We start from the raw sequence: 14,730 nt of genomic DNA, 5'->3' as shown, positions 1-14,730 counted from the left end.
ACTTAGGGGTGTACTCACTTTTGTTGCCAGCGGTTTAGACATTAATGGCTGTGTGTTGAGTTATTTTGAGCGGACAGCAAATTTACACTGTTACACAAGCTGTACACTCACTACTTTACATTGTAGCACAGTGTCATTTCTTCAGTGTTGTCACATGAAAAGATATAATGAAATATTTACAAAAATGTGAGGGGTGTACTCACTTTTGTGAGTATGTGTGTTAAGTATAGGAGTGCTGTGTGTTGCTTGGAGCCCACAGATAGCCGCTTAAGGCTATATTTATTTACTGTAGTTGTACTGACCTGTATTGCATTTATTAAGTCATAAAAATGTAACACAGTAAGTGTGTGTGCGCGTGTGTATGTATATATAATTTACCTTATGGCCCAGTGGAGAGGTGTAGACTTTAAATCTCCACCCAACTGATCCACAACTGCACCTTTAGATATATAATACCTGCAACACAGAGATCCAATACATAATGCAGGGCTGTACAGAGAAACAATTTTACTCGCATCTGTGATTAAAAAATATTCTATGCGACGATAAATATTAATTCAATGTTCTTCGAGAGATAAAAATAACGTTAATAAAGCGCACTGTATCACTAAAAAGAAAGTGTCTTGTGCTACAATAAATGGCAAGTGAAAGGCTCAGACTATAATGGAGAAAAGGCTCTTTCATTAGCTACATATGTTTACATGCAAAATTTTCACTGAATAAATTCATTCTGATTGCAGATTCTGAATGCACTGTTTATACAGTCTCTCTGTATCTCTCTCTCTCTCACACACAGAATTAGCATCTCCATCTGAAATAGCACATCATGCTGAGTGGAGATTGAAAATCCTCACTACATTGTTTCCTTCTTCCTCTCTCCCCACACACTTCTCTTTCTCTGTATTAAGATCACCTTAAACACACCCAATGTTTATATGCATAACATGTTTTAATGTAAATAAGAAGTTGACTATACATGTTTGCTGTCATACAAAAGGTCTCACTGCGTCTGGAAAGATATTGCATGTCATTAAAGGCATATCCTACTTCCTGTATGTAAATAAGGTACTGGTAAATCCTTCCATAGGCATCAAATTAAATTCACAAACAGCACCATTTGGTGGACCCACAGAGCATCTGGGGGAGACTTGGCCAAAGATTCAGGGAATCTGTAGACAGATCTCCTGCACAATTGCTGTGTGTAGTTTTTCCCTCTACCAGGTATGCAAGTTTTGACTTCCTTATGTTGCATTGTTATGTTTTGAATTATCTTGAGTAATGCTGAATGAAATTCTTTCTTCTTATTAGTAGTAGTAGTAGTAGTAGTAGTAGTATTATTGGACTTGGATGTGTTCATACCTGGTTAAATAAATTATTAGAGTCCAGGCTAACAACTTGGCTTTATTTAAGTGTACTTCGTGTGTACAGGCTCAATATGGAATTCTCGTTGAGGACAACATGAAGTTGATCGACCAAGTCTAAATAGGGTGAAGTCTAAACCTCTGGTTATTGTAATTTTTTTCTAGTTAAGTGTACATAGGAAGCTATGGCATGATTATATACAGCTAATTTTAACTTAGATATTATTGGTCTAGCTCTGTAAATTTTAGTGGTCATGACCTCTGACTAAAATAATGTTTCTATAATGAAGTGTTACTATATAAGGGGACTGAACAAAGTACTTTTTAGATAAAAAGGGCAAGCATGGGTGGCCATCTAAACAGTATTAGTCAATTACCTCTGGCTAATGACCAAGACTGGCGAGTTTGTGCGGTTGGCACGATCTACAAATAACTAGGAAATAAATTTTAAAAAATTGACAGTTGGAGTCAGATGTAATTTAAGAGAGAGTCAAACAGAACTGGAATGACAAATTTAAAAATCTAAAATGTATTCACATCTCTTCGAAAAGACAGAAACACACAGGAATCCTTCTACCATGTCATTGGACCAGAGGGCATGGATGCTCTTGTTGAAAATAACAAATATACACATTATCCATCAATTTCATATCCATCTTCTAATGTTACCAGCATTAAAAGGCACTGTCTGGGGATAACTGTGCAAGAAATAAAGGTTTTATTAAAGCTTTCCTCCTTATTTTACTGTATGTATGCTTTACATCCTCACTAAATATCTAAGAAGTTTCAAATGCTGAGCCAACATTATTGAGGTCAATTCCCATCACTCATCTGCCTTAAAATGTTAATTTGAAGCAAAGCTAAACTAACAATTATTTTAAATAGATTAATAAAATAAAACATTTTTAAATGTTTTACTCTGTGCTACAAAACATTTTGTGCTACTGAACCTTTTAACCTGTTAGCACTACAGCATACAGCCATGCAATCAGCTAGAATTAAACAAAAATTATAAAATTACATAACCAAACAAAAATATAATATTTAAAAATTTTAAAATGTAAATATATAACTTAAAAGCTTTTATTTAACCTTTAACCTTAACCTATTAGCATTATAACCTTTAGCAAATTAAAGTAAACATTCACAATTTGAATATTTTAACACCAATAAAGATTGGTAGTATAATTTAAATCAGCTTCTTTAGCATGTTCAGTGCACTGTCAAGCCAAAACAAATGTTCATCCCTCAACTTTACACTTCAAAATGAAGGAAATCATTAAAATAAAACATTAAAATCAGACAGACCGATGAATTCTTACTTGATGAGATCTGCTCTGTTATTAATGGCTGCCCAGTGCAGCAAAGTGACATTTTCTTTATCAGGCTGTCGAACATCATAACCCGCTTCGACCAGCTCTTTGCACCGATCAAATGCGCCAAACCTGTAAAACAGCAAACCATATTTAGCTCTTTGTTAATGTGCACTGAAATTCTAGTGTGTGAACTGAATTCATAGTGGTGGAGTGTGGTGCAGCAAGTAGTTTTGAGCAGCTCCTGGGTTCCCGATTTGATCCTGAGCTTGGGTTACTGTCTGTGCAGAATTTTCCATGCGTTTCCCCAGTGTTTGCATGGGTTTCCTCTGGGTTGTCTGGTTTCCTTCTACCTTCCAAAACATGCTGCTAGTTGAACTGGTAAATATTAATTGCCCCTCGGAATGAAAATAAGTGCGTGTGTGAGTGCACGTGTGTTCACGCCCTGTAGTGGACTGGCATCCAGGGTGTATTCCTGCACAACTCTCAGTGTGCAAAAACTAGGCTATGGATCCACCACATCTCTAGATAGACTAGATACAGCAGTTACTCAAGACGAATGAATGAATGAATGAATGAATGAATGAATATGTTTAGCATTATTCAAACATATAAGATACTCAAAAATAAAATAGGAATAGACAACAACATATTATGGAGGAAGGAACACAACCAAATGTGTAAATAATCATCAATTGTGTGAAAAGTACAAGGTATATCTGGCATAAAAGATCGTCTAAATGAATTATGCAAATCCAAATATCACACCTATAATCATTTAGATTTATCGGTTTGGCAGATGCTTCTAAACCGCACCCATTAAACGCATGTGATCGCTCACAAAACAATAAAAATGTTTTATTTAAATGCTAATTTTAAGATATGTAAGCTTCATTAACACCATAACTGCAAAAGGCAGCATGAATAAAAATTAACTTCCACTATATGGCCAAAAGTTTGTGGACACCTTACCAATATGTGGTTCCTTCCCAAACTGTTGTAACACAATTGTAACAAACATCTTTGTATGATGTAGCATTAAGATTTTCCTTCAATGGAACTAAGGGGCTCAAATCTGCTCCAGCATGACAGTGCCACTGTGCACAAAGTAAAATACATGAAGACATGATTTGCCAAGGATAGAGTGGACATGTGTCCTTCACAGATCACAATTCCCCATAGCCACGTTCCAAAACCTATTGGAAAGCCTTTACAGAAGAGTGGATATTATTATAACAGCAACGGACTGACTACATTTGGAACGGGATGTTCAGCAAGTATATATAGGCGTGATGGACAGGTCTCCACATACAGTCTGGTCCATAAGTATTTGGACAGTGACGATGTTAATTAATTTTGCCTCTGTACACCACCACAGTGGATTTGAAATGAAGCAGTCAAGATGTGACTGGATTTCATCTTTAATTCAAGAGGTTCAACAAAAATATTGCATTTACCTTTTAGGAATAACAGCTAGTGTTTACAGAGACCCTCACAGGCTCTTATAGTAATTGGACAAACTAACAATTATAGATATAAGGATTATTTTTAATACTTAGATGCTAATTCTTTGTAAGGAATGACTGCCTGAAATCTGGAACGCATGGATATCACCAAATGCTGAGTTTCCTCCCTTGAAATGTTTTGCCAGGCCTTTACTGCAGCTGCCTTCAGTTGCTGCTTGTCTGTGGGTCTTTCTGCATTCAGTTTTGTCTTCAGTAAGTGAAAAGCAGCTCCGTTGGATTGAGGTCAGGTGCCTGACTATGCCATTTAAGAACCTTCCATTTCTTTGCGTTAAGAAGCTCTTCACTTGCTTTTGCAAGTTTTGGGTCATCCATCGGTACTATGAAGCACGGTCCTATTAGTTTTGCAGCATTTGACTGAATCTGAGCAGAAAGTAAAGCCCTATACACTTCAGTATTCATCCTGCTACATCTATCATCAGTCGCATCATCAATAAACACCAGTGATCCAGTTCTATTCTTAGTCATTCATGCACATGAACTAACACTGCCTCCAACATGTTTGACAGATGATGTGGTGTGCTTTGGATCATGAGCTCTCCCGCTCCTTGTCCATACACTTCTCTTCCCATCAATCTGGTACAAGTTAATCTTGGTTTCATCTGTCCAAAGAATCCTATTCTAGAACTGGTCAGGCTTTTGTAGATGTTTACAAGTAAAGTCTAAACTGGCCTGTTACCAGTGGTTTGCATCTTGAGGTAAATCTGTATTCACATTCATGAAGGTGAATGTAATATTCTCCTGGAGAGTGTTCTTGACTTCACCAAGGAAATAGTCATTCACTTCACCAATATAAAAATTCATTCAATTTAGTTGTCTTCCATGGTCTTCCAGGTCTTTTGGTGTTGCTGAGCACACTTGTGCATTCCTTCTATTTACGAATATTGACCGCCTCCTTCACTTGCATTGACACCTATTAGGACTACATATGGAGAGTTCCATGAACAGCTACCAAATGCAAATTCAACACATGGAATCAGCTCCAGATGTTTTATCTCCTTAAATTGCCATGAAATAATGAGGAAACATGCCACACTAGGCCATGAAACTGCTTATCAGTCAGTTGTCCAATTATTTTTGAGCCTGTGAAACTGGTGTAATTCCGAAACAGTTAATACAATATTTTTGTTAAACGCTTGAATTAAAGCTGAAAATCTACAGTTCAATTACATCTTGACTTTCATTTCAAATCCATTGTGGTGGATTCCCTTCCCTTTCAAACAGCTTGTGGTGATGTCGGTGACTTCAGATTGTAGTTTTGGAGACTTTCTAACCCCAAGATGCAACTAACTTCTGCAATTCTATAGCTGTGATCCTTGGAGATGTTTTATCCACTCGATCAGTCCTCTTCACAGTGTGTTGAGACGATATAGACGCATGTCCAATTCCAGGTTGATTCATAACATTTCCAGTTGACTGGAACTTCTTAATTATTGCCCTGATGGTGGAAATGGCCATTTTCAATTCTTCTGCTATTTTCTTATAGACGCTTCCCATTTTGTGAAGCTCAACAACCTTTTGCCGCACATCACAGCTATATTCCTTGGTCTTACCCATTGTTATGAATGACTAAGGGAATTTGGCCTGCGTTACCACATATTTAAACCCCTGTGAAACAGGAAGTCATGGTTGAACAATTTCCTGTTCCTTATCATCCAATCATCCAGGTATACAAAATAAATTAAAATATCAATGAGAATATACTTCAAATATATTTTTCTCACATGAATTCATAGGGGTGCCAATAACTTTTGCACACCTATTTAACAAAGATTTGTTTAGATAAACCTTTTGGTTTTTTTTGCAATTGTTTGATATCCATGAGAGCAGAGTATTTTTGTGATTTTTTTTTTATCAAAAGATTAAAAAATAAAGAATTTTTCACAGCCTTCTTTGCTCATATTTACAAAGGGTAGCATGTGTTATGTCTTGTGACCCGTGCTCTCGTGTAAGAACTGTGTTCTCAATCAAAAAAGCACAGCATAAATTATGTCAGTGGAAAATAAACATGATCAAATATCCAATAAGTAAATCATTGAAACATACTCATATTTATTAAGAACGATGAGTTTGCAGAGCTTACTGTGTGGCTTTAACAATGTCCCAGCTGCTGCTGTCTTCAACGTGTGTGTATTTCTTTGGCTGCTGTGTGGGGTCCAACATGGCTTCACTCCTCTGCAGAAACGGGAAACTGGGCATAAAGCTATGTGAGTGGCCACCATGTGCTCCGTGTGTACCATGACTGCTTTGCCCATCGTTACCATGGCTGTGAGTGTGACACTGCAGAAGAAAAATAATGACTAAATCACTACCAATAACTGTTTATTCCATCAGATATGATGGAATAAACTTCATCTTAAACTTAAACATAAACTTCAAGTTTATTCCATCAGATATACCACTGTGCAACACAAAAACAAAACTTTTCATTCAAAACTGTCTCAACTCATCATAAGTTTAGTCTGATCAAAAACAATACCGCCGAAATTGCTTGAAATGTTATACATTAAAAATAAATTATTGTGGTCAGATTAAACATTTTCACATGAAAAACCAAAAAGGTAGCAATAGCTAAAACATTAGCAGCAGCCATCTTCAGGCCAAATCACTTTCTTCCTCAAGGATGAGTATCAGACTCAGGAGGTGTGCCCTTCAGTCCTTTCTCAGCTTGAAGAATTTGACATTAAAAGCAATTTGAACAATAATAGTTCAAAGTTTTTTTTATGCAATATATAAATATATCAGCACGACACATTTCTTTAGCCTAGCATTCACATAACGCATCTCATAACCTTGTACTCCAGTCTAGGGATGCCACGATACCAAAAATCTAGTAGTCGGTACCGATACCACCAAAAGTACACGATACTCAATACCAAAGTCGATACCACGGTGTGGTATAAAAATTAAATTAAAAACTCTCCTGGAGGACATCCTCCTCTGGCTTATACTGGCAAAAAGAGAGAGGGGGATATTTTAGTTATCAAACACTGTCTGACAATGAGGGGAGGCTAAAGTGGAGGTACACACACACGCACGCCTTATACTCTGAATGAAAGCATAAGTTTAAATTCACTGATATTGTGGCAGGCCAAAAAGATTTATTAAAAGCATGAACATTTGAATAATTATTAATGACATTAGGCTACATTTATCTGACAGGACACGGGCTGAATGGCGATGCATGGTGACCCATTAGGAGGTAGTTTATAACAATGCAATGTGTTAGTGTCGTTAACAAATAACTGGCTATCGCCAACATTACATGGAGCATAATGTTAGCTGGTTTCACGGCCACAATGCACACTGCCTCAAACAAACATATTATAGGACCATCTTTCAGGTGCTTCGCCAAATTCCAGGAGTTTCCTCGCTTTGTTTGAAGTGAACAATAGCATCGGTTACACACCGGCTTCAGAGCATCAATTATGTTTGCTGTCATCCGCCTCGAATGCCAAGTATTTCCATATTTAACTCCTACCACCTTTCCTCTCAATGAGTTGGGGCGGAGATAAACTTCTGTAGTTTTTTCCAGGTGCTTGTAGTTGTTGTTGTTCTTCTTCACCACTTGTGGTCCGACTAAAACACTTGCACATATTTTCTGCCCCAATCAGGTCCGGAAGAATTGCAACCTTGGTACCTTCATTAAAATCTATACCAATGCTACTGCAGAAAAACAAGTACGTTTTAAGAATGTGGGTACCGACTTGGTACCGAAGTATTGGTTCTCGTTACATCCCAACTCCAGTCATGTCTGATAAAACGATAGCAAATGCACATGGTCATCTCCGCCTGAAATGCAATGAACAGCAGCCATGCTAATCCTTCTCTATTTGTTTCCTTTCTACTAATTTCTAATCAGTGAATGTTGAGCTCCAGCTCAGAATCAGCCTCTACGAAGATTCCAGATGACAACACCTGCGAAGACCGATGATACCAATGTCTAATCGTCACAATAACAAGCGCCACACATGTTGCTCCTGGGATAGCAGTGGGCCTGACCCATTCTGCTTTATGCCTTCCTGGTGCCCTGCTTCTGGAGTTCTCGTCGCTTGGAGGCCAGTCATTGTTGCTGAGGATGGCCCCATATGGACAGCCTGTGGACACATTTGGAGGCCGTGGGGATGGCATTAGACTGCAATTTACGTGGGCAGTTTTGATGCGGTGTCTTGGGACTGCACTTGCGGTGACGGTTTTGGACTACAATTGCACAAACAGACTTTGCACTTGGGTCTCCATTGGTGGACAGTTCATGACTTCAGAGGAATAGACTTCATGTTGAGACTGTGGTGAATTTCCTGATTACACAGTTGTACTTTTTGTTTTATCGTATAGCACACAGTTATAGAATGGAATTATTTATAATTGTACTATCCGGTGTCGCCCAGATGAGGTTGGGTTCCCTTTTGAGTCTGGTTCCTAAAACTGAATGGAAAAAACTGAATTAAATTAACGCTTGTCCAGGACAAGTGAATTTTTGGTCGGGCAAGTGGAAGAGAATTTTAGGTTTAAACAAGTGGCTGCTTGTCAACAAGGTTGACCAATCAGAATTCGATGCGACTTCATCTCAGGCAACAGCAGCGAAGCGCGTCTTCATTTTCTAAAAAGAAATTATATACTCAAGCCTCTACAACCCGGCAAAGCGCCTGGTAAAGAAATCAAACAAAAAAATTAATAAATAAAAAAGGACCACGGAATCTAACTCAGGATATGAAAATAAAAGGAAGAGGAAATTTATCCCTACCCAGAGAGATGAGTTTGACAGGTCATGTTCACAACAACACTTGCTGTAATGTTACAGTAAACACTGTAGTAAACACTACATCAGTACGCCATGCAAGTTTACTTTTCTGCCACAGAGAATCCAGTTTATTACATATGCACTATTAAGTAGTCTTCTGGAATTTTAGACAACATAGAAACTTTGACATGTTGCTTGAGCATGTAAATCTTGGTGAATTTAAAACAACTTGTTATAGAACTAGAAAAATAGCTAATATTTTTACAATGTGATTTTAAGAAAGTGAGAAGTATTCCTCTATTACAGCTCATGTTCATTAGTCAAGGGGACAAGTACCTTCAGGCATGATACACTTCTGTCCCATGACAAAAGCAAACGCCACCAGCACAAAATGAAGGCAAACATGATTTGAAAAATTAAGTATGAATTTGCTTTTTTTCCAGGACCGCAACAGTGCTGTTAACAGCTCCCACATCACTGTTTGGTGTGGTGCTGTTTACAGTTGAATGACTCAAGTAAGGTGTTATGAGCTGATAGAACACTGATGAAAGCATATAACTTCTAAATAATTATATTTACATAACAATTGAAAAAAAACAAGTGATTTTTTTCTCTCTGGACAAGTAACGTTTTATTTGAACAAGTGAATGACAAATGTACTTGTCTGAAGGACAACCACATAATGTCAAGCCCTGTATATAAATAAATAAAAAATATATACTTGATTTGTAATCATATATTTTTTTATATATACTTAGATAAATACAATATATACGAAATATATACTTCTGATATCTTAACTGTTTAAATGGCAGTTATGGCCTGATCCCTCCTGGTGCTTTACTTCTACTTAATTCGTGGTGAGATTGTGGTGGATGGCCTAAAGATTGCACTTGCCCAAGTCTCATTCATTATACACCGATCAGCCATAACATTAAAATCACTGACAGGTGATTTGTTTATCTCATTACAATGGCACCTGTCAAGGGGTGAGATATATTTGTCAGCAATTGAACAGTCAGTTCTCAAAGTAGATATATTGGAAGGAGGAAAAAAATGCAACCGTAAATATCTGAGCAACTTTGACCAGAGCCAAATTGTGATGGCTAGACAACTGGGTCAGAAAATCTCCAAAACAGTATTCACAGTATGCAGTGGTTAATACCTACCAAAAGTGGTCCAAGGAAGGACATCCAGTGAACCAGCGACAGGGTTATGGGTGGCCAAGGCTCACTGATGCCCATGGGGAATGAAAGCTAGCCTGTCTGGTCCGATACCACAGAAGAGCTTCTGTAGCACAAACTGGTGAAGAAGTTAATGCTGGCTATGACAGAAAGGGGTCAGAACACACAATGAGTGCCCATGCTGACCCCTGTCCACCACCAAAATCACCTACAATGGGCAGTGGACCATTGAGCAAAGGAAGAAGGTGGCCTGGTCTGATGAATCACTTGCTTTTACATGCTTCAGGAACATGACAAAAGGATTCAAGGTGTTGACTCAGCCACCAAATTCCTCAGATATCAATCTGATCGAGCATCTGTGGTATATTCTGGACAAACAAGTCTGATCCATGGAGGCTCCACCTTGCAACTTACAGGACTTAAAGGATCTGCTGCTAACGTCTTGGTGCCAGATACCACAGCACACCCGAGAGGTCTTGTGGAGTCCATGTCTTAACGTCTCAGAGCTGTTTTGGCAGTAAAATGGTAAATGGCGCACTTATATAGCGCTTTTATCCAAAGCTCTTTACACTGTGTCTCATTCACCCATTCACATACACACCAATGGTAGCAGTACAATGGGTGCCTACACAATATCAGATGGTTTTAATGTTATGGCTGATTCGTGTATAGTGCATAACTTCAATTGGATAGATTTAAAAGATAAAAATCCAAAACAAAGCCCGTACTGAGGAAAATGTCAACTAATTCAGCACTGAATGACTCCATAGTATACAGTTGTGTAAGAGTAATGACATTATCATATGAGGGTTCCCTTCTGAGTCTGGTTCCTCTCCAGGTTTCTGCCTCATGTCATCTCAGGGAGTTCCTACATCCATATCCAGATTTCTATAAAGCTGCTTTGTAACAATGTCCATTGTTTTATATAAATAATATATAAATATTTATAATTAAATAATATTTAAATAATAATATAAATATTTTTTTATATAAATAAAACATAAATTTAATATTTTTGAGCCAAATTATGTCTTTGTTAACTACATTAGCCTCTTAATCTGAGTGAAAATCTAAAGGCACCAAACATGTCTTTCCTGACTGACCACACCTGTGTTTATTTGTTGCAGATTCATTTAAAATTCTATACCTTTTAAATGAAGAAAGTAATTTGATATTAAATTTTATACTAACACCCTTTTAACAAAACACTTGTGTGATTATTAGCACACCTGATGCTGATAAGTGTGACCATGAAAGATATTTCATGTATTTAAAGCCTGTTGACCAGGTCAGTCTCCTACACACTCTCTGGCATACTCATGTAGTCCAGTCCAGAGCTAATGTGGCTTCCTCTTGTTTGAACTCATAATGAGACTGTTTTGAATTCCTAAACAAATGTGCTGGAGCTGAAACACTACTGTCCTGTGTCACAGATACATTGTCAAAGACACAGCTAGTGTTCACACAAGTGTGAGTTAGCACAGCTGATACAAAAACATAACCCACAAACGGTCAAATACTTGCCTTATCTTTTCTTTTTTTATAGCATTGTTACAACATCAAATACCTCTGTGCTGTGTACACTGAAATGTTGTGATGCAATGTGGTGCCAGTTCTTCAAATTTATGATCGAATATAAAAACCAGAAGCCCCCCCGCATTATATTAATTAGTAGTTCGTTTAAATTTTCAACTGTTTACATATGAACCAAAGTTTTAAGAGGCAGTTTATGTTTGAATATTACAACATGTCTTCAAATGTGCTGCACAACTTTCCCTTGTGCTACTGCTCTTTTAGCCAGCTCGGTAATCTGGATTTTAAAGGTCTCAGTTTAAATTGGCTATGATTGTACTCTTTCTTTTATTTTTACTACAAACTGTACTGTTTATTTTACTTTAAAAGTACAGCCAAATAATAAGCTACTTTGGCTGTCTGCTGTCAATATGATCTAACTCTGGGCTCAAAGCTTGTTAACGTGGAGTATTTTACTTCTCATAATTAAGTAGCGTCTGTTAAATTAATATTAATATCGTAAAGTAACTGTAGAAGTTGCCAGGCTAGCTAAATGAATACAAGGCTGAATTCGAAATGAACTAGCTCTGTTAGCTAGTTTAGTATGTTAGCTCACATACTAAACACAACATATTTTAAACGAAACTACTGAATGTAAACTCACTCACCCCACCGCCTTCTTTCCAGTCCATTACTACTGCATTCAAATGTTTCAGTTTATATAAACTTAAAGGATATCAAAACTGTGAGGAAAGCTAACGCTAAGGCTAAAGCGAACCTGCACTGAGCCGAGTTTGTGTCAACTTCCTGGATACCGGAAACGATTCTATCACTCTGATTGGTCAATTTCCAGCACCATCACGCAGGTGGAGTGTCGCATTACCTACTAATCGCACATGGTTGAAATTCTAGGCATTGTTTTAAAACCAAAGTAAAGAAAAAAAGTGTGTGCAATGTAACCGAAGAATACGGAAGTCCAGAAAGGCTATGATTAATTTTTTTTCTTGTGATCTCAAGATCCCGACTTATTTTTTCATAAGTCGAAATGCATTATTAGCCATACATACAACATATCAGGGAGCTTATGGTCTTAGAGCACTAAAGGTTGTGGGTTTGATCCTGAGCTCAGGTGAGCGGGTGAGCGCGAGGTCTATCTCGCACTAAAACTGACTGTTCGAACAGGACTACTGTAGTGTTGACTACTGCATTGTTGCAAACTTTATGATGATATATATTACCAATAATGCATTTCGACATATGAAAAAGTTAAAAAATAATAATAATAAGTTGAGATCACAAGAAAAAAAAAAAGAATAACACATGGCCTTTCTGTAAAATAAAGGATATGATTCACAACAATAATTGTTACAATATATAATCCAAAATAAATGAGAAAATTTTTATGTCAACAAATGACATTTTACAAATGAAAATATCTTGAATATAGTCAATACTTATGTAGTATTTTCTATTATAAAATTACAATAACCTAAATATAAGATTATTAAACCTATTTCTAAACTTTCTTGTGTGTGTGTGTGTGTGTGTGTGTGTGTGTGTGTGTGTGTGTGTAACCAAGCTTGAAATAGTTTTGTTCTATTAGCAGATAATTTTGCTTATTTTAAGCATTTATTTCTAGAATGAAGCAAAATTATCTGCCAATTGAAGAAGAAAATGTAAAGCTTAGAATGAGTCAGACTCTCAAAATAGGTTTAATAGTCTTAGATTTGGTTTATTATAATATTATAATAGGAAATATGAAATAAGAAATATGTTCTATATTTTGCTTCAAAATGGTGGTGTAGTCTGACCAGACTCACACACTCCATACTGTTATGGTAAAGTGCTCAATAAATCTCACTCCATGTATAAGCATAATTTAGGATTGGATTACAACTAACATATAGATTAAAACAGATGTTATAAAGAGAGTCCAATTCAATTCAATTCAATTTTATTTGTATAGCGCTTTTTACAATAGACATTGTCTCAAAGCAGCTTTACAGAAATATCAACACGGTGTACAGATATTAAAGGTGCGAATTTATCCCAACTGAGCAAGCCACTGAGTGGCGACGGTGGCAAGGAAAAACTCCCTAAGATGTTTTAAGAGGAAGAAACCTTGAGAGGAACCCGACTCAGAAGGGAACCCATCCTCATCTGGGTAACAACAGTTAGTGTGAAAAAGTTCATTATGGATTTATATGAAGTCTGTATGGCGTTAGGAGCAGCCGTAGTCCCAGCAGTCTGGAATTAAAGAAGATTTGAGCTCCATCCAGAGGCTGAAAGGATCTGGATCTCTAGTATCTCCATAAATTCGTGTGGGGCTCGGCGAAAGGAGAGAGGGAGAGAAAAAAGATAATTATGACTGCGAAGTAGTAGAACAGAATCTAGTCAGGGTAGGCTTGAGTAAACAAATACGTTTTAAGCCTAGACTTAAACACTGAGACTGTGTCTGAGTCCTGAACACTAATAGGAAGACTGTTCCATAACTGTGGGGCCCTATAAGAGAAAGCTCTTCCCCCTGCTGTAGCCTTCACTATTCGAGGTACCGTCAAATAGCCTGAATCTTTTGATCTAAGTAGGCGTGGAGGATCATAGAAAACCAAAAGGTCGCTTAGATATTGTGGCGCGAGACCATTTAGGCTTTATAGGTTAATAAAAGTATTTTATAATTAATGCGAGATTTTACTGGGAGCCAGTGCAGTGTTGATAATATCGGTGTGATATGGTCGTATCTTCTGGTTCTAGTTAGGACTCTAGCAGCTGCATTCTGGACTAACTGGAGCTTATTTATGGCTCCAGTTGGAACATCCAGACAGTAAGGCATTACAGTAATCTAATCTAGAGGTGACGAATGCATGAACTAGTATTTCTGCATCATGTAGTGACAATATGTTTCTTATTTTAGAAATATTTCTGAGATGAAAGAAGGCTATCCTAGTAATATTATCTACATGAGCATCAAATGATAGGCTGGAGTCAATAATCACTCCAAGGTCTTTAACTGCTGTACATGATGAAACAGAAAGACCATCCAGAGTAACCATGTGATCAGAAAGATTACTTCTAGCTACACGTGGGCCTAATAAAAGT

At 37.2% G+C, this 14,730-nt stretch overlaps 1 protein-coding gene across 1 annotated transcript in view; it reads right to left on the bottom strand.

The window, feature by feature from the left end:
- zdhhc13 (zinc finger DHHC-type palmitoyltransferase 13) overlaps positions 1-12,463 on the bottom strand; it is a 34,265-nt gene extending 21,802 nt beyond the window's left edge. Inside the window, exons 1-4 of the mRNA XM_017477682.3 lie at positions 12,303-12,463; positions 6,281-6,477; positions 2,684-2,806; positions 379-456 (exon numbers count right to left, since the gene is read on the bottom strand). Coding sequence (XP_017333171.1) covers positions 379-456; positions 2,684-2,806; positions 6,281-6,477; positions 12,303-12,326 — 422 coding nt within the window. The 5' untranslated portion in view covers positions 12,327-12,463. The remainder of the gene's footprint in view (positions 1-378; positions 457-2,683; positions 2,807-6,280; positions 6,478-12,302) is intronic.
- Between the last annotated feature and the right edge of the window lie 2,267 nt (positions 12,464-14,730).

This window comes from Ictalurus punctatus, chromosome 10, assembly GCF_001660625.3.
Source record: "Ictalurus punctatus breed USDA103 chromosome 10, Coco_2.0, whole genome shotgun sequence".
In the NCBI taxonomy this organism is placed as follows: domain Eukaryota; kingdom Metazoa; phylum Chordata; class Actinopteri; order Siluriformes; family Ictaluridae; genus Ictalurus; species Ictalurus punctatus.
This window is presented reverse-complemented; position numbering and strand designations above follow the sequence as displayed.